At 46.2% G+C, this 26267-nt stretch overlaps 1 protein-coding gene across 1 annotated transcript in view; it reads right to left on the bottom strand.

Moving 5' to 3' along the window:
* LOC140203585 (serine/threonine-protein phosphatase 2A 65 kDa regulatory subunit A beta isoform-like) overlaps positions 1-26267 on the bottom strand; it is a 100206-nt gene that overhangs the window by 10695 nt on the left and 63244 nt on the right. The window contains exons 13-16 of the mRNA XM_072269632.1: positions 23381-23441; positions 21442-21596; positions 9616-9758; positions 6512-6603 (exon numbers count right to left, since the gene is read on the bottom strand). Of these exons, the coding sequence (XP_072125733.1) occupies positions 6512-6603; positions 9616-9758; positions 21442-21596; positions 23381-23441 (451 nt within the window). The remainder of the gene's footprint in view (positions 1-6511; positions 6604-9615; positions 9759-21441; positions 21597-23380; positions 23442-26267) is intronic.

Here is a 26267-nt window from a genome sequence, read left to right as displayed (position 1 = left end):
TGTAGCCGATGCCGTAGCCTACGCAAGTGGTCTATGCCCTTGTGAGCATTTATACTTCTGCACTGGTGTGTCCGCGTCGCTCTGCAATTCACCGCCAAAACGCTAGTTGGCGATGGGGTTTCTATGCCACTGTGTTGAGTTTCTTCGTGTACTTCAAGCAGTGGCGACTGAAACTGAGCGCATCATGTTGCAGTTGGAGCTAATAAATGTTGAACAAGAGTTACTTTTATTGAAGTTACTGCAACGTAGAAAGGAGCCGAGACGTGGGAGGAGATGGTGTGTACGAGCATTGAATGGATTGAGGCAGAAGGAGGGTGAATTTTCTGTGCTTGTCCGGCCACTGAGAGACAAGAAGCAACCAGAAATGCACAGGAGGAAATGCGATGCTATCAAGCCAACCAATCAGTTGTTGCTGTCTGCGTCACCGCAACGCGTGGTTACATTTTTGGGGAGGTGTACGTCAGGCTACAGCGTAGGGTACGCGGCTACGCTGTACCTGTGGCACTAATTCAATGCAGAAGTATAAATTGCCCTTAACTCCTTTCCTTTGGCCTGAGGAACATGTAAGTGACACCCACCTGACTTCGGAACACAAAAGAGGAAACTGACCAAAATAATTAATAAAAAGCAGGTAAAGATAGTAATATGCCTGAAGTCACTTTCAGATACGTTTTATAAAAACACAATTGGTGTTTATAATGTAAAGAAACAATCTTTCACAAAGGTAAGGTCAAATTTGGAGTATTGTGTACAGTCCTGTTTACCTACTGAAAGAAAGGATATCAGTAAGATTGAAAGAGCGCACAGAAAATTTACAAGGACGTTGCCAGGACTTGAGGAACTGAGCTATAGGGAAAGGTTGAATAGGTTTGGACTTTATTCCCTGGTGTGTAGGGGAATGAGGGGAGATTTTATAGAGTTATCTAAAATTATGAGGGATGTAGATAGGATAAATGCAAGCAGGCTTTTCCCATGCTGGCAGGGTGAGACTAGAACTAGAGGTCATAGGTTAAAGGTGAAAGGTGAAATACTTAAGGGTGAACCTTAAATCAGAGGGTGGTGCAAATGTGGAATCAGCTGCCAAAGGAAGTGGTGGATAAGGGTTTGATTTCAACATTTGAGAGAAATTTGGATAAGTACATGGATAGGAGGGGTACGGAGGGCAAGGTTCAGGTGCAGGCAGCTGGGACTAAGCGGAATAATAGTTTGGGATGTACTGCACAGGACAAAGGACCTGATTCTGTGCTGCAGTGGCCTATGAGCCTAAAGGTGAATTATGACGGAACTGGAACTGACAGCTACACAGCAAAAGGTCCTGAGACTCTGGTAGCAGCAGCATCATCAAATACAATTTGAGACCAGGCCATGAAAGGAGATTTTAGAACAAGTGACCAGAGTTTGGTCGATGGGAAGTTTCATAGGAGCATCACAGAAGTGGGGAGAGAGGCAGAAAGGTTTTGGGAAGGGATTCCAGAGCTTGAGACACAGACAGCTGAAGGCACAGTCATCAATAGCAGAGTGCTTAAAGTCATGGTTGAACAAGATGCTGGAATTGGAGGTGCAGAGACTGGGGGTGGGGTGAATTGTAGGAGTGGGAGAGGATGCAGAAACAGGAGACGGGATTGAAAGCAAGAGTCTTAAGATTGAAATGTTGTTTAACCAGGTGTTTGGGTTGTTTGGTGAGGACAGAAGAGATGGATGAAAGGTCTTGGTGCATGTTAGAACAAGGCAGCCGTGTTTTGGGCGATTAAAAATTGTTACTCACTAAACAGGAGATTGGGCAGGTGGTTTGACATTTTTTGGAAGGAGGTGCAGAGATAACAATGCAAGGTGGGAGTCTCAGAGTGTGGGAACATCTAGAGAATTAGAATCCAGTGGAAGACATCTGCTGTATACCGGACACTCATGTGTGTCAGGGAAGTGAAGTATGTGCAGTGAAAATTACGACTGAGAAGGTGTTCAGGAAACTTAATGGCCTGAGGGTGGATAAATCTCCTGGACCTGATGGAATGCACCCTTGGGTTCTGAAGGAAGTAGCTGGAGAGATTGCGGAGGTATTAGCAATGATCTTTCAAGAATCAATAGATTCCGGCATTGTACTGGATGACTGGAAAGTTGCAAATGTCACTCTGCTATTTAAGAAGGGTCGGAGCAGCAGAAAGGAAGCTACAGACCTGCTAGCCTGACATCAGTGGTTCGGAAATTGATGGAATCGATTGTTAGGGATGAAATTACGGAGCACCTGGAGGCACATGGGAAGATAGGCCAGAGCCAGCATGGCTTCCTGAAAGGAAAATCCTGCCCGACAAATCTACTGCAAATTTTTGAGGAGATTGCAAGCAGGGTAGGCAAAGGAGATGCAGTAGACTTGGTGTATTTGGATTTTCAAAAGGCCTTTAACAAAGTGCCCACGAGCGGCTGCTCAGCAAAATAAGCACCCATGGAATTACAAGGACGTTACTAGCATGGGTGGAGCATTGGCTGAACGGCATAAAACAGAGTGGGAATAAAGGGATCCTATTCTGGCTGCCGCTTACCAGTGGAGTTCCACGGGTCGGTGTTGGGACTGCTGCTTTTTACAATGTACGTCAATAATTTGGACTATGGGATTAATGGATTTGTGGTTAATTTTGCCGATGATACCAAGATAGGTGAAGGAAATAGAGAGCCTGCAGAGAGACTTGGATAGTTCAGGGGAATGGGCAAAGAAGTGGCAAGTGAAATACAATGTTGGAAAGTGTATGGCCATGCACTTGGGTGGAAGAAATAAACAGGCAGACTATTATTTAGATGGGGAGATAATTCAAAATGCAGAGATGCAAAGGGACTTGGGGGTCCTTGTGCAGGATAGCCTAAAGGTTAACCCCCAGGTTGAGTTGGTGGTGAACGCGACGAATGCAATGTTGGTATTCATTTCTGGAGGTATAGAATGAAAGAGCAGGGATGTGATGTTGGGGCTCTATAAGGCATTCGTGTGACCACACTTGGAGTATTGTGTGCAGCTTTGGGCTCATTATTTTAGAAAGAATATACTGACATTGGAGAGGGTTCAGCGAAGAGTCACGAGAATGAGTCCAGGAATGAAAGGGTTACCGTATGAGGAACGTCTGGCAGCTCTTGGGCTGTATTCCCTGCAGTTCAGGAGAATGAGGGGAGGGGGATCTCATAGAAACATTCCAAATGTTAAAAGGCCTGAACAGATTAGATATGATAAAGTTATTTCCCATGGTCAGGGAGTCTAGGACAAGAGGGCACGACTTCAAGATTGGAGGATATCCATTTAGAAGAGAGATGCGGAGAAATTTCTTTAGTCAGATGGTGGTAAATTTGTGGAATTTGTTGCCACAAGTGGCTGTGGAGGCCAAATCATTGGGTGTATTTAAGGCAGAGATAGATAGGTTCTTGATTAGCCAGGGCATCATGAGGAGGCAAGGGGAATGGGGATGACTGGAAGAATTGGATGGCGGAGCAGACTCGATGGGCTGATGGGCCTACTTCTGCTCCTCCATCTTATGGTCTTATGATTAAGGGGAGGTTTCTTTGGTGAGGGACACTAAGGTTGGGCTTGGGGCTTTTGTTAGGAAGAGATGAAGAGAGAAGACGCCAGAGAGAAGAGGTGAAGGGCCCGTTCCCCTGCTGTACTTGTCTCTCCACATTGACTAAATCTTCATTGACTAACTCTGATTTGTGTGCAAGACCTTGGTCTAAAACCCAGTGAACAGCACAGAAAGCTACCTCAAAAAGAAATGTAACAGAAGGAAAAAATTAAAAGGAAACGAAACACATGACATGCTTTTTACGAGTTTCTGCTCCGCAAAAGTCGCAAGGCGGTAAATCCTGCAGCTCTCTGGTGTGCAACACGAAGCAGCGTTTACCTTAATCCACTTTATTAATTAAAGCAGTCAAAAGAATGATGTAATATACAAATTAGGAGAAAGACGTCCACTGGTAACAGGTTAAACGTGCCTAACACAATCTCTAAAATCACTCAAAAAGCTAACAGAGATTAAATTACGTGATTTGCAATATTGAAATGGCATCCCAAATGTGACTAGACCACTGGAATGATACAATATTGTGTAATTCTGGTCGGGAAGAGAAGCTTAGCTATTGAAAAATCAACTTTAACTAATATGTACAGAAGCAATGGCTGCCGAACCAAACCATCAGGTAATCACAGCATCCACTGGCACTGCTGTTCAAGTCACTGGAATAATGAGGTCGGCATTGAAAGTCATTTCAATAACTGTCTAACGGGCACTCTTTCTTTTAATGTTAAAAACAATTAAAAGGGAAATTAAGGTAGGTCAAAACTTAGCACATCATTCAGCAACGTGGGGACAATGAGTGCAGACACATGAGGCCCCATTAAATGTGGGCCCCACCTTAGGAACCATCAATGTGGAACCCACTCCTTCACCAGGCCCCATGAAATGCGAAACCCTCTCCTACATCAGGGTCAGGACCCATTAATGTGGACCACTTCCCCAAGCCAAGGCCCATCCAATGTGGGCCCCTCACTGGGCCCCTCCTCTGCCACCCCATCCGAGAACAGTTTCAGATTGGACAACATCTTCAGTTTTAATTCGAGCATTTGCCACTGGATGCTGGGAATACAAGCGAAGGTGTTTTGGGAAAGGAGGAGGAGGCATACTGGATACAAGTGACTGTCGACAGAGCAGCAAAGCTAATAACCTCACATCCTTGTTAACAGTTAAACCCATCGGATACACAATGCCACTGGGTACACTACAGTCAATGAAAATAAATAGGGGAAGTAGACAGCTTGATATCTCAAGCTAAATTGAGACAGCAGAAAGACTGCAGAACTAGAATCTACAAGGCAGCTAAAATCCAGTGACACTACGTACGAGACATTTACATTTCCAGGGGTAATTCTTTAAAGAGTGTTGTGTATGTGGCCTGGCTACACAACAATGCTATTAATAAAAATGCTGGAGACAGGAGCGAAGTTTCATGGTTCTTTACTAGTAGAAAATGATGCAGAACACACTCATACGTATCAATGTGCGCCTAATAGCGCATGCAACGATGTGTTACTACAACATAAAGTAGTCCCCATATTATATAGTAGGCTGACCCGGCTGATGCTGTAGTGGCGTCACCCCGAGTTTGAATCCAGCCGGCTCCCATGCACGCTTTCCATCCATGCTGGGTTACGAGCTGGTGATCTCTTTGGAAACTCACCCGGCAGAAGGCAATGGCAAACCACTGCTGTCACTTGCCTCGTACGCGGTTCCCCACTCCGTCAGAGAGGCGTGGAGGGAAATCGTCCGGCAACTGGAGAAACTCCGGATGTGACGTAACTTTCCTTTTTCCTATACGGTACAAAGAGAGAGTGAAGAAGGTTTTCAAAGATGTCAGCGGCAGATCTCGTTGCAAGTCTGGACAGCCGTTTCTTCACTCCTTTCTATGATAAGGCAAGCACTAGATAAGAAGGAAAACATGCAGATTAGATATTAAAAGGAGACAAAATGGGAACGTTTCTGAAGATAATCAGAACACGCATCTATCTGTAAGCTATGACGACAACTTGTGGGAATTCTAGCGATGGAGTATGTCATTTCTAAGATATTGCAAGTGAATTCATACATTGCCAACTCTTAATTCCTGTTGCTTCAAGACCTATTCGGGGAGATGGGACTCGTCAGCTCATCTAGGAGAAGGAAAATTCTGATCTCAAACCTCTGCTGCCTTGCGGCTGTACCCACTCACAGGGAAGGCTTCGGGAGTAAACCCGGAGCTGGAGTCCCTAAGGCAGTCCTACGCTGAATGACAACTCCTGTGGTGCTCCTGGTACCAAACTCAATCTGCCGTTCCTTTGGGTGCATGCAGACGGGGAGCTTGCTACATGGGGCAACAGCTTGCTCTCCATATCGTACTGCTACCTCCCTGAAATGAGTTTTTGCAGGGTGGGATGTCTGGCACTAGATTTTAACACCCGTTCCTAAACCCTAAAAATCACCTAATATAAACACAGAACTCTTTACTGAGGATTGTACTCAAAACTCTGGATTGGTTCTTAAAATATTCAGCTTACAGAAACAGGGAGGCAATTAAGAGACAGAACTGAGAACTTCATGCTTGGCTCTATAACAAGGTTTATAATTCTGAACAATTAGTAAATCCCTTTAACTGGAAACAGTTCCAAATATCACAGCATTGTTCCAGCAGCTCGAATAACCCTCTTGCTGGTTCAGAGTTTTGAATCCATAATTTGTGTTTTATCCCCTTTAATGAACGTGCTGAGGACTGCATGTTTTTCCCCGACCCTCACTCGTTACACGTGCAGATTACAAAACACACATCTTTAGCTTAAAGAGCCTTTTCTACCATCAGTGCCCCCACAGCAGGAACCCAGCAGACACCCATCTTGTCTTGTGCTCATCTTCAGAGACCCAGTGACAGACTCTGGGACAATGCAGGCCACAACTGCTCGAAGGGAGAATGCTTATGCTCGTACCGAGCTGGGTCCAAAGCCACAACTTACCAGTCATGGCTTCCTGCGCAAAGTACTTTACGTCCATATCTTGGTCCTGACCCAATTTCTCCAATATTGGTTTGAACTCGTTCTGTAAAGTGCTGTGATTTAAAAGCAAGTTTTAGTACCTGTGACCTTCAAAACAAGACAGCAGCACATTCACTTAAATCTAAAGCGATACTGGATATTACCCAGATTAAAATCTCCTCTTTCTGCCTCTCACGCAGGCTCCCACTACAACAACTGATCGTTTACTGGCCAGATACGGGTTAGAGCTCAACTAGCAGAGTACAGTCACAAACTGCAGCTGAGCTCATTTGGGTTAGTGGATGCAAAAGGAGAATAATTCGGATGCCGCATTTTTATGCCGTTGAAGAGAGGGGGCACTGAATGCATAAACTTCCTTTTAATGCAATCCGTCTGTTATTGCTTTCCACACAAATTCCAATCAAATCACAAACGCACAATTTCACAAAAATCGTTCACCGGACGGGTTGGCGGGGTGGAGATACGTTGCTACCAAAGGAGGTGCAGGGTGCTCCTTCCCTCCGCAGACCTGCAGCTCACCCTTGGGCAAGGTGCAACACCTGCTTAAGCCCCCCCACCTGATCAGGGTCACGCAATGCCGTGGGAGCAGATGGTGGACAGTGATGTGTGCAGCCGGTGCAGATCACAAGTCCTGGTTGTGCGACCACTGATGCCGGGCAGACAATCTCTGAAGAGCACTGATAATGGCTGGGGGGTGGGGGGGGGGGTCACCTCGTCTTGTAAAAACACACACGGCCCAGGAGGCGTCAATGGCACAAACCAGTTCTGCAGGATAATTTGCCAAGAACAACCGTGGCCATGGAGAGACCACGATCGCCCACGTCACATGCTGATGAAGATGGTGGTGGCGTTAACTGAAATCTCACTGTGCGGTTTTCACTTCTAACCAGGATTTATCCATCAGTGGTTGAAGGAGAGAGGGAAGATGTATTAAAGAAGATTGGAGGAGCAAACTTTTCATGCAGGAGTTGGTAGCTGAGCTGCCAAAGGAGGTGGTGGTGGTGCAGGCCGGAACAAAAACCTGGACAGTCACTTGATAAACCTCTGGTTAGGTCACATTTGGAGTACTGAATTCAGCTCTGGTCTCCCCTTTAAAGGGCGTGGAAACTTTGAAGAAGGTACAGAAGATGTTTACAGGACGTTGCCTGTGATAAACCGCTGGTTAGGTCACATTTGGAGTACTGAATTCAGCTCTGGTCTCCCCTTTAAAGGGTGTGGAGACTTTGAAGAAGGTACAGAAGATGTTTACAGGACGTTGCCAGTGATAAACCTCTGGTTAGGTCACATTTGGAGTACTGAATTCAGCTCTGGCCAGCTCTTTAAAGGGTGTGGAGACTTTGGAGAAGGTATAGAAGATGTTTACAGGACGTTGCCAGTGATAAACCTCTGGTTAGGTCACATTTGGAGTACTGAATTCAGCTCTGGCCAGCTCTTTAAAGGGTGTGGAGACTTTGGAGAAGGTATAGAAGATGTTTACAGGACGTTGCCTGTGATAAATCTCTGCTTACATCACATTTGGAGTACTGAATTCAGCTCTGGCCTCCCCTTTAAAGGATCTGAAAAAGGTACAGAAGACATGCTGGCTGGTACTGCAGATGTTACCGGAGAGGTTGCTTTCTCCAGGGTGATGGAGTCTGAGGGAGGGACGAGTTGACAGAAGTTTACAAAATTCTGAGGCAAAGGCAGACGGCTCACAGTTGAGATGTAAAAGCCAGAAGAGAACAGCTCAAAGATGTGCTGAGGATTTGAGTACCTGGAACACACCGACGGGTCTGGTGGAAGTGGATGCAGGTATGAAACAAGAACAAGTGTTTACGATCCAATGAAGGGTCACGGTCTGAAACGTCGACTGGTTATTCATTTCCATGGACGCTGCCTGATCTGCTGAGTTCCTCCAGCGTTTTGTGTGAGCGTTGAAGTATTTAAGACACTGTTAGACAGGCAAATGAACGTGCAGAGAATGGAGGATATCGGCCACGTGCGGGCAAAAGGACACGGTTCAATTAGGCGCTGCTTTATTTATAAAGTCTGCAGGTGTTGGAAACCCAGAGCAACACACGCAAAATGCTGGAGGACCTCAGCAGGTCAGGTAGCACCTATGGAAATGAATAAACAGGTGACGTTTCGGGCCCAGACCCTTCGTCCGGACTGAAAAGGAAGAATTAGTTTGGTACAACATTGTGGGCCAACGGGCCTGTTCTACAGGTTCAGTGAGCAAGACAGAGGGATGTGGAGTTAGTGTGGCTGAGTGGGTTTACAATAGCAAGGAGTGATTGTCAGTATAGATGCAATGGACAAGAGGTCATGCTTCTATACAGTACAACTGACTATATCCAGAACCCAAAGGAATATTGCGCATTGCTTGGGAAAGCTGTAGTAAAATGAGGCCCTTGGAATACAAAGGCAGTGGAGAGACCTTAAACAGGTAATTTGGAGGGTAGAAACGGGCTACTAAATGTTCTTGGCGAGGATGTCCTTTCTTTAAAAAAAAGGGGAGAAGGCAGGCGAGTGGGGTTGAGGGGAATAATAAATCAGCCATGATAGAATGGCCGTGCAGTATCGATGGGCCGAACGGCCTGGTTCTGCTCCTGTGTCTTATGGCCTTAACCTCTGGATAGAGAAGAAGATCGTTTAAGGGTACCAAAGGATCAAGGTCAAGCAGGAAAGTGAGGCAAACACCACAGGGGAGAGGGAGGCCCGAGGGTTAAGTTTATGCCTCTCCCCCACACAGTACATGGAATGAGCTGCCAGAGGAACTGGTTGAGGCAGGCACATTAACAACTTCAATAAGGACAGGTACGCGGGCAGGAAAGGTTTAGAGCAAGGGTGCACAACTATTTTGGTGTCATGGATCATTACGCTAGGGGTCCATGAACCCCAGGTTGAGAACCTGGGACGATGGGACCGGCAGAGACGGTGGTCTTGGCCGGATTGGACCTGTGGGTACAAAAGACGGTGCGACTCCATCACTAAATGCCACCACAGTGGCGTCTCAATTTCCATTCCAAACTGGAGGTGAAACATTCTCCACAGGCCGGGTTATAAGCCCCAACTCAAATACTTACCTGGCATCTAAAACCGGTCCTATTTTCTGCAATGATTTAGCCACGTTGAAGCGAATGTTTGCCACCTGATCGCCTGCCATCAGGAGAACCGTCGGCAGCATGTGCTTTGCTGTGATTTCTTGGCCACAGGCTTCAGACAACACCTAAAAAAAAACAGCAGAAAATGCAAACGTTCATTCACAGCCCCGAACTTCACGAAGCAAGACTGAAGAAAAGATCATCGATCTGATTTGTGCGACGCTCAGAATGTATTTTGCCCCATGATAAAAAGGCATAGTCCACACTGGCACCAATGATCACCCGCAAGGAGAGAGATGAGGTCCTGCAACGGAGATTTACAGATCAATAGACAAGTTGTAAAGAAAAAGTGCTGGTATATTGTAATCGCTGGACTACCCCTTCTGCCATGTACGAGCGAGTTTAGAAACAGGAAGGCAGGACGGCTGAAATGTACAAAGTGTGGGTGCAGAGCAGACAGCATCACTGGGATCTCTTCCATGACAAGGTGACCCGAGCCAAGAGGGAACCAGGATTATAAGACGCAAGAGCGGAATTCGGCTATCGAGTCAAATATGATGGCAGAATATAGCATTAGTGGTCAGACTCCTGGCACTGTGGAGGATCAGAGGAATCTTGTGGTCAGAGTCCATAGGACACTCAAAGTTGCTATGCGGTTGACTCTGCGGTTAAGGAGGCATACGGTGCATTGGCCTTCATCAATCGTGGGATTGAGTTTAAGACCCGAGAGGTAATGTTACAGCTATATTGGACCCTGGTCAGACCCCACTTGGAGTACTGTGCTCAATTCTAGTTGCCTCACTACAGGAATGACGTGGAAGCCATAGAAAGGGTGCAGAGGAGATTTACAAGGATGTTGCCTGGATTGTGGAGCATGCTTTATAAGAATAGGTTGAGTGAACTCGGCCTTTTCTCCTTGCAGCGTACGAGGATGAGAGGTGACCTGATAGAGGTGAACAAGATAATGAGAGGCATTGATTGTGTGGATAGTCAGAGGGTTTTTCCCAGGGCTGAAATGGCTAGAACGAGAGGGCATAGTTTTAAGGTGCTTGGGAGTGGGTACAGAGGAGATGTCAGTGGTTAATGAGGTGGAGGATAAATGCGTGGCTGAGAGATTGGAGCAGGGGGCAGGGATTCAGATTTCTGGATCATTGGGACCTCTCTTGGGGCAGTTGTGCCCTGTACAAAAAGGACGGGTTGCACTTCAATCTGAGGGGGACCAATATCCTGGTAGGGAGGTTTGCTAAGGCTGCTGGGGAGAGTTTAAACTAGAATGGTTGGGGGCTGGGAACCGAACTGAAGAGACTAGGGAAGAGGGGGTTGGCTCACAAATAGAGAAAGCTTGTAGACAGTGCGAGAGGGAGGATAGGCAGGTGATAGAGAAAGGATGCTCTCAGACCGAATGTTTGAGATACGTCTATTTTAACGCAAGGAGTGTTGTGAACAAAGCGGATGAGCTTAGAGCGTGGATCAGTACTTGGAGATATGATGTGGTGGCCATTAGAGACTAGGATGGCTCAGGGACAGGAATGGTTACTTCAACTGCTGGGTTTTAGATGTTTCAACAAGGACAGGGAGGGAGGCAAAAGAGGTGGGGGCGTGGCACTGTTGATCAGAGATAGTGTCACAGCTGCAGGAAAGGTGGACGCCATGGAGGGATTGTCTACGGAGTCTCTGTGGGTGGAGGTTAGGAACAGAAAGGGGTCAATAACTTTACTGGGTGTTTTTCAGAGGCCACCCAATAGTAACAGGGATATCGAGGAGCAGATAGGGAAACAGATCCTGGAAAGGTGTAATAATAACAGAGTTGTCATGATGGGAGGCTTTAATTTCCCAAATATCGATTGGTGGATCCCAAGAGCAAGGGGTTTAAGATGGGGTGGAATTTGTTAGGTGTGTTCAAAGGTTTCCTGACACAATATGTAGATAAGCCTATAAGAGAAGACGCTGTACTTGATCTGGTATTCGGAAATGAACCTGGTCAGGTGTCAGGTCTCTCAGTGGGAGAGCATTTTGGAGATAGTGATCATAATTCTATCTCCTTTACCACAGCACAAGGCTAATAGGAAGGAGCTTAAGAAGGAAATTAGGAGAGCCAGAAGAGGCCATGAGAAGGCCTTGGCAGGCAGGGTTAAGGAAAACCCCAAGGCATTCTACAAGTATGTGAAGAGCAAGAGGATAAGACGTGAAAGAACAGGACCTATCAAGTGTGACAGTGGGAAAGTATGTATGAAACCAGAGGAAATAGCAGAGGTACTTAATGAATACTTCCGTATTCACTATAGAAAAGGATCTTAGTGATTGTTGTGATGACTTGCAGCAGATTGAAAAGCTTGAGCATGTAGATATTAAGAAAGAGGATGTGCTGGAGCTTTTGGAAAGCATCAAGTTGGATAAATCGCTAGGACTGGATGAGATGTACCCCAGGCTACCGTGGGAGGCGAGGGAGGAGATTGTTGAGCCTCTGGTGATGATCTTTGAATCATCAATGGGGATGGGAGAGGTTCTAGAGGATTGGAGGGTTGCCGATATTGTTCCTTTATTCAAGAAAGGGAGTAGAGATAGCCCTGGAAGTTATAGACCAAAGAGTCCTACCTCAGTAAGTTGATGGAGAAGATCCTGAGAGGCAGGATTTATGAACATTTGGAGAGGTATAACATGATTAGGAATAGTCAGCATGGCTTTGTCAAGGGCAGGTCGTGCTTTACAAGCCTGATTTAATTTTTTGAGGATGTGACTAAACACAATGATGAAGGAAGAGCAGTAGACGTAGTGTATATGGATTTCAGCAAGGCATTTAATAAGGTACCCCATGCAAGGCTTATTCAGAAAGTAAGGAGGCATGGAATCCAAGGGGACATTGTTTTGTGGATCCAGAACTGGCTTGCCACAGAAGGCAAAGAGTGGTTGTAGGCAGGTCATATTCTGTATGGAGGTCGGCCTCAGTTATCTGTTCTGGGACCCTTACCCTTCGTGATTTTTATAAATGACCTGGATGAGGAAGTGGAAGTGGAGGGATGGCTTAGTAAGTTTGCTGAGACACAAAGGTTGGAGGTGTTGTGGGTAGTGTAGAGGGCTGTCAGAGGTTAGAGCGGGACATTGATAGAATGCAAAACTGGGCTGAGAAGTGGCAGACGGAATTCAACCCAGATAAGTGTGAAGTGGTTCATTTTGGTAGGTCAAATATGATGGCAGAATATAGTATTAATGGTAAAACTCTTGGCAGTGTGGAGGATTAGAGGGATCTTGGGGTCCAAGTCCATAGGACGCTCAAAGCTGCTGCGCAGGTTGACTCTGTGGTTAAGAAGGCATACGCTGTATTGGCCTTCATCAATCATGGAACTGAATTTAGAAGCCGAGAGGTAATGTTGCAGCTATATAGGACCCTGGTCAGACCCCACGTATAGTACTGTGGTCGCCTCACTACAAGAAGAATGTGGAAGCCATAGACAGGGTGCAGAGGAGATTTACAAGGATGTTGCCTGGATTGGGGAGCATGACTTATGAGAATGGGTTGAGTGAACTCGGCCTTTTCTCCTTGGAACGATGGAGGATGAGAGGTTACCTGATACAGGTGTGTAAGATGATGAGAGGCATTGATCATGTGGATAGTCAGAGCCTTTTTCCCAGGTCTGAAATGGTTGCCACAAGAGGACACAGGTTTAAGGTGCTGGGGAGTAGGTACAGAGGAAATGTCAGGGGTAAGTTTTTTACTCAGAGAGTGGTGAGTGTGTGGAATGGGCTACCGGCATCGGTGGTGGAGCCAGATATGATAGAGTCTTTTAAGAGACTTTTGGATAGGTACATGGAGCTTAGCAAAATAGGTGGCTACAGGTAAGCCGAGTAATTTCTAAGGTAGGGACATGTTCGGCACAACCTTGCGGGCTGAAGGGCCTGTATTGTGCTGTGGTTTTCTATGTTTCAATGCAAGTTTTTTTTATGCAGAGAGTGGTGAGTGTGTGGGATGGGCTGCCAGAGGCGGCGGTGGAGGCGGAAACGATCGGGTCTTTGAAGAGACACCTGAATGGATACATGGAGCTTAGAAAAATAGAGGGCTATAGGTAAGCGGAGTAATTTCTAAGGTAAGGACATGTTCGGCACAGCTTTGTGGGCCGAAGGGCCTGTATTGTGCTGTAGGTTTTCTTTGTTTCTATGAGTCTCCTCTGCCATTCCATCATGGCTGATTTATTTTTCCTCCCAACCCCATTCTTCTGCCTCCTCCCATATCTTTTCACGCCCTTAACAAATCAAGAATCTATCAACCTCCACTTTAGATATACTCAATGACTTGGCCTCCAAAGCCGCCTGTGACAATGAATTCCACCGATTCAGTACCCTCTGGCTAAAGAAATTCCTCCTCACTTCTGCTGTAAAGGGACGTCCTTCTATTCTGAGGCTGTGCCCTCTGGCCCCAGACTCTTGCGCTATTGGAAACCGCCTCTGTGCGTCCCTTTTATCCATACCTTTGCTCGAGCACTTTGGGAGGGTTTAAGCTGGTGAGGCAGCAGGGCTGGGACACAGGATACTAGTGTAGCAGGTGTTAACTCAGAATTCTATGTCAAACTCACTGAACAGGCAGGTCCGGTAAGCAGAGAAGGCAGAAATAAGTGGGAAAGCACGAGAGGGCTGGGAGGTTTAACCACATGTTTCCGAACATAGAAATTCACAGCACATTACAAGCCCTTCGGCCCACAATGTTGTGCCGACCAGGTAACCTACTCTAGAAACTGCTTAGAATTTCCCTAGCGCAGCAGTCCCCAACCACCGTGCTGCGGACCAGTACCAAGCCACAAAGCATGTGCTACCGGGCCGCGAGGAAACGACATGATTTGGCGATAGGAGTCGCTGCACCTTTCCTCATTCCCTCTCACCCACTGTTCAGCTTGAACACACGCGAGGTCATTACTCGCACATCATCCATGTCAGCATGGGAATAAGATCAGCTCCTCGAGCTTGCAAATGACGGTGGGCTGAAAAGTATGTTTGACATAACATCTCTGGCGACATTCTGGATCAAAGTCAAGGCTAAATATCCTGAGATAGCCATGAAAGCACTGAAAACGGTGCTTCCATTTCCAACATATCTCTGCAATGAATGCAACGAAAACTAAATTGCGGAAAAGACTGGACATAAGGAACCCCCTTCGAGTATCGCTGACTCCCATCAGCCCGTGATAGGACCGTCTTGTTGCAGGGAAACAAGCCCAGGGCTCCCACTGAATCAGCGATATTGGTGTGTTGCAATGATTTTATATGCTCATGCGGGGAAAATACGTGCTGTGTGTTTAATATCCAAATGTTACTTAAAATGTTATGATGCTATTGATTTATAAGTCACTTGTAGAACCATACAACAATTACAGCACGGAAACAGGCCATCTCGGCCCTTCTAGTCCGTGCCGAACTCCACTCTCACCTAGTCCCACCGACCTGCACTCAGCCCATAACCCTCCATTCCTTTCCTGTCCATATACCTATCCAGTTTTTCTTTAAATATTTTCTTTTTCTTCCTTCTTGTCATAGGAAGCATGGAGAAGATCTAGAGGGGACACAGGGGAGACTTGCCAGGAGGCTGCCTGCATTAGAGAGCGTGTCTTATGAGGAAAGGTTGAGTGAGTTGGGGCTTTTTCTGTTTGGGGTGAAGGAGGATGAGAAGTGTGGATAGAGTGGACAGCCAGAGACTTTTTCCCAAGGCAGAAATGGCCAATACCAGACGCATAATTTTGAGATGATTGGAGGAAGGTACACAGGTAAGATTTTTGTTTCACACACACAGAGTGGGTGGGTGTGTGGAATGCCCCGCCAGGCGTGATGGTAGAGGCAGATGCATTAGGGGCATTTGACAAATTCTTAGATAGGCACACAGATGATAGAAAAATGGAGGGCTATGTAGGAGGGAACGGTTAGATTGATCTCAGAGTAGGTTAAAAGATCAGCACAGCACTTTAACACAGTGCTTTAACGTTCTATGTTCTAGGTACAATTGCTCTGCCTAGTTTGCCAACTAACCAATTCACCATCATTAGCACTAACACTGCAAGACAAAGCTCACATTTTTATGTCATCTTCTAAACTTCTAGCCACATCCAAATCATTTACAGGAGAGTTCCAGCACAGATTCCTGTGGTACGCCACGGGGTAATCACAAAAGCTGATCAGCAAATCAACTTTGAACCCAATTTGTGAAGTTACTTCGGATCCCTCGGTCTCTTGCTCATTTGGGGATTTTGTCAAAATATTTACCGAAGTCCCTGTAGACAACACCAACTGCATGAGTACACCCGTAACTCCAAGAAACTCAAACTGGCCGACAGAATCACCGCTTGCACGCTGACCATTTCTGATGAAGCTCTGCCCAAGTGCAGCTGAATCCCGTCCCTCGAGACTTTTTACAACACCCTTTCTACCAGTGATGTTAGATTCACAGCTCTGTAGTTACCAGTTGCTGCCTTCGTCGAAGAACGGCACCGTACTGCTGGGATCCAGTTACCTGGCACCTGTTCTGTGACAATTTAGGATTTTAAACAACCAGGATCCTTGAACACACACAAAATGCTGGAGGAACTCTGCAGGCCAGGCAGCATCGGTGGAAAAGAGTACAGTCGACATTTCCAGCCGAGACCTTTCGGCAGGAGTGGAGAAAAAAGATGAGTAGATTTAAAAGTTGTGGGGGGGGGGGTGGAAGGTGAGTGGAGAAAGAAATACAAGGTGCTGGGTGAAACCAGGAGGGGGGAGGGATGACGTAAAGAGCTGAGCAGATATCACAGAGTGAGAGAAGGTTTCACTGACTCCCGTCGAAGGGAAGCAGAGATCACGGAGGGGGAGCAATGAGAGAGGGTTTCACTAAACTCTCAAAGAGACCTTGGGAGCTCAGCCCTTCCTTCCCATAACAGCCAAGGATACATTTCATCGGGCCTTGGAAACATATCCATATCCAACCCCACTAAAGACTCCTAATAACTCGGTTTCTTGCCCTGCTCGAGTTTTCCAGCCACATCCTTCTCTCACTCTGTTTCTCACGAAGTTTTCCTGGATCCCCCCTCCTTTGGGCCATTCCCTTTGAAATCGTTCGTGCTGATATCAGAGAAGTTGAGGTTCTGTACTGCTATAACCTGATAACTCGCACAACTGTGTTTTGCCTTTCTCCTTCGTATCCAGGACATCTTTGAGGAGCGATGCCTCAAAAAGGCGGCATCCATGGTGAAGGACCCCTGCCACCCAGGACATGCCCTCTTCTCACTGCTACCCTCAGGAAGGAGGCACAGAAGTCTGAAGGCACACACTCAGCGATTCCAGAACAGTCTCTTCCCCTCTGCCATTTCTGAATGGACACTGAACCCATGCTCTACTTCACTACTTTTTATTTCTGTTTCCGCACTATTATTTTATATGTTTACTGTAATTCACAGTTTTCTCTATTATTATGTGTTGCACTGTGCTGCTGCCACAAAGACAGCAAATTTCACGACATTATGCCGGTGACGTTAAACCTGATTCTGATATCCTTGCTTCTGTACCTCATGCTGAATACTGGGAGAGCTGTCACATGTGACCACTCCTAGGGACTACCTGTACACTGTTATTTAAAGCTCTTTTTGCATATTCCTCCAAGGAATGTGTGGGCATCACAGGTTGAAGTGGTATTTAATTCCTTTGTGGTGGGCTGCAGCCCTTGAGGTTTGGGTGCACCCACAATGCAGTTAGGGTGGGTGATCCAGGATTCTGACCCAGTCAGTGTCAATGCCCTGGTTCAGATTTTTACTGCTATGCTGTAGGCATTTCATTTTAGCAGTTCTGTAAGAGCAATCTGTTCTGCTTTCAGCCTGTTTGGGTCTGAGCTCAGGAATGAGGTGTCATCCAATCAGGATGGTAGAATTGGGAGAAGGTGCTAGAGATTACTGGGCAGAGGGGTCTTTGTTTGGCCGGAGCTGGGAGAAGACAGGAGGAGAGATGGTGGACGATGAGGGTGCTTTCTGCAGATGAATGGCTTCAAGGAGGAAGGACCAATAATCCTGTGGGAAAGCCTCTTTGTTCACGATGGATTTCCAGTTACCTTCGGAAGGTGTTGTGTGCTTTCACGCAGGCCGAGGGAGGGTCCAGTGCGCGATTTACAGAGAAGTTCAAGATTTGAGCTCCACTGTGCAGTTGTGACTTTTTAAGTAGAATGGGCCCTTCTTGTTTTTTCTCTCTTTCTTTCCTTTAATAACTGTTTGCTTAAGTTAACATTCTTAAATATACTCCTGAATAATTCTATGCAGTGAACAATCTGCTATTTTTTGCTGACAGGCGATTGCCAGGGGCAGTAAATCACACAGCATTCACACAAACCGGGGTTTGGGTAGGCGAGACATCCCAACCTCACGGATTTTGCGGGACCAAAGTCACATACACCTTAGATGTACGAAGCCTGAAGTTTCTCCCCGCGGAGTCCGGTGGCTGTTTGCGAGGGGCTAAAAGGCTGCATTTCCAGAGACGCCCAGTGAAAAGGGGGTTTCAGAAGTAATGGCAATATATTTCCAAGTCCGGTTGGTGTGCAGCTTGCAGGTAATATTCCAATGTTTTGCTGTTCTTGGCTGTTTACATCAAGTTCAAGTTTAATTGTCATTCATGAATACCCATGAATACATCCAAACGAAACAGTGTTCTTTCAGGGTCAAGGTACAAAACACAGTACCAACAGTCATACACAGCACGTGGCACATATAGCAGTAAAATATAGTCACACAACAAATATAGTCCAAGTCCCTGAGTCCATGAACGTTGCAGCAGTCTGTAGTCGAACACATACATCCTGCCTTCTGCCAAGCAAACACTTTGGGGGAGAGGGACAGCACCAACGTTAGCTTAAACGCTGCGCTACACCACCTCCAGTGCCAGCTCTTGATGCCTCTCTCCTGGGTGGCTGCAAACAAGCGGCCCCATGGCTTGAGGCCACATCCGCTCACCCTGCAGGGGTGTCAGTCACCCCTGCTGCCAGCCCCTGTAGTCCGCAATAAATCAGAAGACCAGACTTGCAGCATTACACATTAACAATGCCAAACAGGGTTTTGCAATCACAAGAAAACAGACTAAGACAATTGCTCGCTGCCAGTCTGCACGCCAACCACATTGCTGACTCTCTGACACAGGGAGCAGAACGATCTGCCCCAAGTCCAGCTTCTTCAGTTTCTACGCCGTTGGGGTAGGCCGCAGCACTCTTTAAGTGCTTAACTTCCAGCAGGGTCTTGAGATTGTAAAGAAATAAACAAAAGATAGTAACACGTTTGGCTGGCCCTGTAGAACCCGCCGCACCCCAGCACACTGCCATCTTACCGGAAGTTCACCAGTAGAGGCTTGTGGATTAGTAAGGTGTGTCCCAGAATGTCCTCCTCCTTGATATTTCAGTAATATATCAATATTACGGTGCCACGCCCACCACACCATTCACTGAGTGAATCGTTCAGCCATTCAACCCTCTCTATGACAGTAACAATATCACCCTCCTGTGAGCTCATTTGCTTTACTAGTAACGTTGCTTACACCAAAATAAATATAATCTTGCATTTCTTATCAGACTGAGGTTTGCTCTCCTTACTGGGCTTGCTTTGTTTCCCTTCGATATTTAACTCCACTGCCACCTCAACTGTAAATGTGGCCTGTGGCCCATCCCTATGAGTTTGAATCCCAGCGAGCACTCCCGCAGGCTGTTAGCCCTGTTTTGGTCCAGCCCGCGCAGGCATATCTTTCTGAGGTGTTCCTGCTGATCCAGAGGTCTAAAGTTCAAAGTACATTGCTACCAAAGTATGAACTCCATATACAAGCAGGAGATTCGTCTTCTTGCAGGCAGCCATAAAGCAAAGAAACACAAGAGAATCCATGGAAAAAGAAAGAATCCTACACAGCAAAGACTGTCAGACACGCAATGTGCCCAAAAAGAACAAATCGGGCAAACAAGAATAAAAAAATAGTAAACCAGTAAGAAACAGAACATGAACCGCAGGGTCGCCGAAATTAGGCCCACAGGCAGGGAGCCAGTTCAGATCAGTAGATGGCTGCAGGCCACAGCAAGGGAGTCAGTTCTGTGCTGAGAGAAGTGAAACCAGTCCAGGGGCCCAATGGTTGCAGTCCACAGCCAAGGAGCCAGTTCAGCATTTTATCTGAGCCAGGGTCCCAATGGTCGCAGGGCACAGCCAGCAAGTCAATTCAGTGCGGAGACAAGTGCTGACAGTGACAGTCGGTTCACTGCTGAGGTATGTAAAGCCTCACAGAGAAGTTAGTCTTTCCCCCTGCGACTCTTTAAACTTTTTAACCTGGCTCATTGTTGAAATCGACTGAACACCACTTCATTTTCCCCTCTCAGGCCACTCTCATCCAACCTGAAGTCCACTCCCAGCAATGGCCGCGGCCGCTGCACCTGCATTCTTGAGAGTCCAGCTTGCCAAATCCTTGAGGATACCGCAAAAATGCCAGGTTGTGCAGACCTCTCGACACCCTCCAGAACCTATCAAGCTCCACTTTAGATACACCCAATTACTTGGCCTCCTATCGCCGCCTGTGGCGATGAATTCTGTAGACTCACCACGCTTCGGCTAAAGAAATTCTTCATCTCCGTTCTAAAGGGATATCCCTCTGTTCCAAAGGCTGTGCCCTCCAGTCCGAGACTCACCCACTTTAGAAACATCCATTTTATCTGGGCATTTCAACTGAATCTCTCCATCACCTTGTCCAAACTCCAGCAAAGCCCAGGCCCATAAAATAAATCCAGGGAAAGAAGTTAATTCCGCAACTGGAATGACTGTGGGGGCCTTTAAGTACACTTGTAAATTGAAACTAGTTGCGTCAAAAAACTTACAATTCCCTCAGCCAGATAATGTATAATGTCCATTTCAAGGTACTCAGATCTCTAAGCAAAAGACAGAGCCATAGTCCACTACAGCACGGAAACAGACCCTTGTGAAATAAAACTTGAAAGCTGTAAGCCATCTGGTGGGTCAACAGGTCATTAAATCAGTTGTCCTTCAGCTAACACCATCAGTCCATTTCCACAGGGACGGTTAGGAACTCTGCTCCACGAAATCATAAAAAGTCTCACCCTCAACTCAATTTTTACTCCAGACACCTTGCAGATTAAACACAAAACACCACTACACCTCAGCAAATAACGCAAGCACAGAAGCTCGTATCAAGCAGATGTCAATATTGGAAGGAGCAGCTTTGGCAAAGTGTTAATTGATTTTTTGCAGAATCTAAACATTCACAAAGAATATATTAAAAGAACATTTTAAACAAATCCATATTATTTTTGTTAAATTCTTTATTCTTTAGTGTGTGTTCTAACTGTACGTTTTATTCATGAAATATTTTAGCAGCTTGTGAAGTGTAATGGAAGTATTGTCAAAGTTATACTCACGTTATGCAGAACAGAGTGGTCATTCTGCAATGGTAGTCGGAGTCACTAGCCATGGGCAAATACATTGTCAAAGCTATACTCATGTTAATGCAGAAGAGGGTGGTCATTCTGTGAAGGTAGTTGGGGTCACTGGCCTTGGGCAAGTACATTGTCAAAGCTATACTCACGTTAATGCAGAACAGGGTGGTCATTCTGTGATGGTAGTTGGGGTCACTGGCCATGGGCAAGTACATTGTTAAAGCTATACTCACGTTAATGCAGAACAGGGTGGTCATTCTGTGATGGTAGTTGGGGTCACTGGCCATGGGCAAGTACATTTTCAAAGCTATACTCACGTTAATGCAGAACAGGGTGGTCATTCTGTGATGGTAGTTGGGGTCACTGGCCATGGGCAAGTACATTGTCAAAGCTATACTCACGTTAATGCAGAACAGGGTGGTCATTCTGTGATGGTAGTTGGGGTCACTGGCCATGGCAAGTACTTTCGGCACAATGGCGGATTCTGCCCAGTCTTTGCCAAACTTCTCCACCAACTTGGTCAAGTTGTTGGTCGCGGCCTCGCGAATGGCGTACACTGCAAGACAGCATTGACAGGTCAAGAAATGATCTGATCGCTGTTACTACTTGATTTTCAAATATGTACCTTGCTGATAAAATACAAAGTTCCGAAATGAAATGCTCGTACCACCTTCTTCAAAGTGTCAACCTGTTCCATACCAAGTTACACACAGTGGAGGAAATTATGCACTTGGAAAGTAGCATTTTAATATACTTATTTATCATTGATTATTTATTGAGATACAGCGTGGAACAGGCCCTTCTTGCCCTGTGAGCCACCCCCGATTAACCCTAGCCTAATTATAGGACAATTTACAATGTCCAGTTAACCTACCAACCAGTAGGTCTCTGGGAGGAAACAGGAGCACCCGGAGGAAACCCACGCAGTCAGGCTGAGAACGTATAAACTCCTCACAGGTGGCAGTGGGAATCGAACCCAATTGCAAAGTGTTGCGCTAACCAGACGCCACTGTGTTGCCCCATTAGATACTTAAAAAATACTTCGAATAGATTACCATTATTTATTACTTAGTAGTCTGATTGGTCATTGTAAACTGTCCTGTGATGAGGCGAGGGTTAAATCGGCCGGTTGCTGGGCAGTGCGTCTCGTTGGGCCTGTTCCATGCTATTCTCGAATAATTAAATAAATAAACGTATCGGTCAAAGTCAAGTCTGTTTCTTGTTGCCATGTGTACAAGAGTACGACAAGATTGCTTGCAGCAGTAATAACTGGGGGGGAGGGGGGCGCCGGTGTTTGAACTATGATGGTATTGGACATTGGGCAGGAACCTGGGAGTACAAACTGGGATGAATGCACTCAGAAACACACAATTGAAATGTGGAAGTCGTTTTGGGCTTCACTTGGATGGAGCTCTGCAGAGTTTTGTCCCACTGAGACAGGGAAAGAACAGAAGGGTGAAGGAGCCATGCTTGACAAGAGATGCGCAACAGCTAGTCTAGAAGCATAGGATGCAAAGATCAGCCTGGGCTCCAGAGGGTTACAATGTGGCCAGGGAGGGAGTGAAGAATGGACTTCGGAGAACTAGGAGGGGCCACGAGAAGGACTTGGCGAGTTGGATTCAGAAGAACAAACTTGAAGAACAGGTGGATGGCCAGAGTGAGAGTCTGGGCCGGCCAGAGCTAAAAGAGGCAAAATGTTTGGAGTCGGTGGACTTTGGGGGAGATCCGCAATGAATACTTTTCTTTAGTAATCAGCAGTGAGAGGGACCTTGATGCTTGCGAGGGCAGTGATATGCTGCAACATGTTGACATTGAGAAAGAGGATGTTCTGGAATTTTGAAAAGCCCTAGGATAGATAAGTCCCCGGGGCCAGATGTGATATACCCCAGGGTTACTACGGGAAGCAAGGGAAGAGATTGCTGCACCTTTAGTGACGATCTGGGCATCCTCACTGGCCAGTCCTCACCGGAGGAAGTACCAGATGATTGGAAGTTGGCAAATGTTATTTTCTTGTTCAGGAAAGAGAGTGGGGATGACCCTGGGAATTATAGACCAGTCAGTTTTACTTCACCGGTGGGCAAATTACAGGAGAAGATTCCTACAGACAGGATTTACAAGAAGCATAGTCTGATTCGGGAGAGTCAGCATGGCTTTGTGAGGGGCATGTCGTGTCTTGAGCCTGACCCAATCCTTTGAGGATGTGACAAAGCACAATGAAGGATTTTTGGTTCGGCACCTGCTAGGGTCACTCAGCATCATGGAAGCACCAGTAAGATGACATGGACAACTTTGAAGGACTTTCGTTCAACAAAAGTAACGATTCATCAAGGCTTTACTCACCGCGATCCACCAGCCACGTCATGCACAAGGAGTTCAACTTCTCATCAAAAAACTCCACTCCCTAAACAGGTTTTGACAAAAGAAAGAATGTTGATAAAATAACCCCTCGAATTTCTAGTAGAACATGCCAACTTGCCACATTTGCATTCTAGCCGTCTTCACCTTTCGCTACTTACCAGTACAGTTTGCTAACTCCTTTGAGCCAATGGTGAAGGGGTCACACAAGAAAGACTGGCAACGTGCTCTAATAAACTGCACAAAACTAGATTGTGCCGTGGCAGAAGGCTACACAGAAGATACCCTATCTAAGGTACTTGCATCTAGTATTTTGACTATCCTTAATTAATTTCTTTGTGTCAATACCAGAACTATGATCCATGAAAAATAGGAAAAATCTTAAAAGTGTCCGATGGTTTAATGCAGACACTAAGAACGTTACTGACCACTATCGGTGGCGTAGCAGTTGGCCTGACACTGTTACAGCTTGGGAATTCTGATGTCACCTGTAAGGAGCCAGTACATTTTCCCTGCGGAACGCGCGGGTTTCCTCTCACAATCCAAAGACGCACCAGTTGGGAGGTTAATTCATCACTGTTACCTGTCCCTGTTTAGGCTAGGGTTGGATCAGAGATTGCTGGGCAGCACGGTTCGAAGGGCAGGAAGGGCCTTATTCCTCCATGTACCTTTAAATAAATAACCCAGTGAATCCTATGCTACCACATCCACAGCAGGGTGCTATTTCAACTTCACCATTTAAACGTAATTATGCATGTGCTGGATTATTTAGATTACAGATCCCACACTCCTGACCCGCACAGTATCTCTCTTCGTCATGACAGTGCAGCATTCTACATTCACGTCTCCCATGTGGTTAAAACATTCCACTTTCTACATTCAGTCACTGGGAACAAGTTAGCCTTTGCATAATTCTCAGGTTACTTTGCTTCATATCCAGCACAGCTAACAATTCCCAGGGTAACCACGTGGCTGAGTAGCCCAACCACAACCTCTGCCCGTGACTCTGACTCAGACCTTGACAACTCTTTACCATAGAAAGTACAGCACAGAAACAGGCCCTTTGGCCCTTCTTGGATGTGCCGAACCATTTTCTGCCTAGTCCCACTGACCTGCACAAGGACCATATCCCTCCATACACCTCCCATCCATGTATCTGTCCAATTTATTCTTAAATATTAAAAAAGAACCCATATTTACCACCTCGTCTGGCAGCTCATTCCATACTCTCACCACTGTCTGTGTGAAGAAGCCCCCACCAATGTTCCCTTTAAACATTTCCCCCCTCACCTTTAACCCATGTCCTCTGGTTTTTTTCTCCCCTTGCCTCAGTGGAAAAAGCCTGCTTGCATTCACTCTATCTATACCCATCATAATTTTATATACCTCTATCAAATCTCCCCTCGTTCTTCTACGCTCCAGGGAATAGTCCTAACCTATTCAACCTTTCTCTGTAACTGAGTTTCTCAAGTCCCGGCAACATCCTTGTGAACCTTCTCTGCACTCTTTCAACCTTATTGATATCCTTCCTGTAATTTGGTGACCAAAACTGAACACAATATTTCAGATTCGGCCTCACCAATGCCTTATACAACCTCATCATAACATTCCAGCTCTTATACTCAATACCTTGATTAATAAAGGCCAATGTACCAAAAGCTCTCTTTACGACCCTATCTACCTGTGACACTACTTTTAGGGAATTTCTATCTGTATTCCCAGATCCCTCTGTTCCACTGCACTCCTCAGTGCCTTACCATTAACCCTGTATGTTCTACCTTGGTTTGTCCTTCCAACATGCAATACCTCACACTTGTCTGTATTAAACTCCATCTGCCATTTTTCAGCCCATTTTTCCAGCTGGTCCAAGTCCCTCTGCAGGCTCTGGAAACCTTCCTCACTGTCTACTACACCTCCAATCTTTGTGTCATCAGCAAATTTGCTGATCCAATTTACCACATTATCATCCAGATCATTGATATAGATGACAAATAACAATGGACCCAGCACTGATCCCTGTGGCACACCACTAGTCACAGGCCTCCACTCAGAGAAGCTATTCTCTACTACCACTCTTTGGCTTCTTCCATTGAGCCAATGTCTAATCCAATTTACCACCTCTCCATGTATACCTAGCGATTGAATTTTCCTAACTAACCTCCCATGCCGGACCTTGTCAAAGGCCTTACTGAAGAAAATCTACTTTGTGTTTGCACACCGAAACTGAGAGCGATTTGCTTCCTTAAAACCAAATACATACTAAATCCGGTATGATACAGGAGAGCTTAAGTAAGCTACAGAGAGTTATAAAATTAGTCAGCTCCATCGTGTGCTCCAGCCTCCGTATTATCCAGGACATCTTCAAGGAGCGGTGCCTCAAAAAGACACTGTCCATCATTAAGGGCCCCACCAGCCTCTTCTCATTGCTACTACCAGAAAGGAGGGACAATTTGTCTGAAGACACACTCACTGATTCAGGAACAGCTTCCTCCCCTTTGCCATACGATTTTTGAGTGGACACCGTACCCATGAACACTACCTCAGTACTCCTGCTAGTTACCGACACAGAGGAGGAATCTACAACAACCAGTTTACAACCAGCACGTCTTTGGGATGGAGGAGGAAATCGGAGCACCTGGCAGAAACAGAGATGAGGAGTGATTTCTTCAGCCAGAGGGTGGTGAATCTGTGGAATTGATTTCCATGAACAACCGTGGAGGCCAAGATATTGGGTATAATTAAGATGGAGGCTGACAGGCTCTTCATTAATCAGGGTGTGAAAGGATATGTGGAGAAGGCAGGAGAATAGGGTTGAGAGGGATCACAAATCAGCCATGGTGGAATGTTGGAGCAGACTCAATGGGCTGAATGG

This window comes from Mobula birostris, chromosome 10 (genome assembly GCF_030028105.1).
Source record: "Mobula birostris isolate sMobBir1 chromosome 10, sMobBir1.hap1, whole genome shotgun sequence".
Lineage (NCBI taxonomy): Eukaryota > Metazoa > Chordata > Chondrichthyes > Myliobatiformes > Myliobatidae > Mobula > Mobula birostris.
This window is presented reverse-complemented; position numbering and strand designations above follow the sequence as displayed.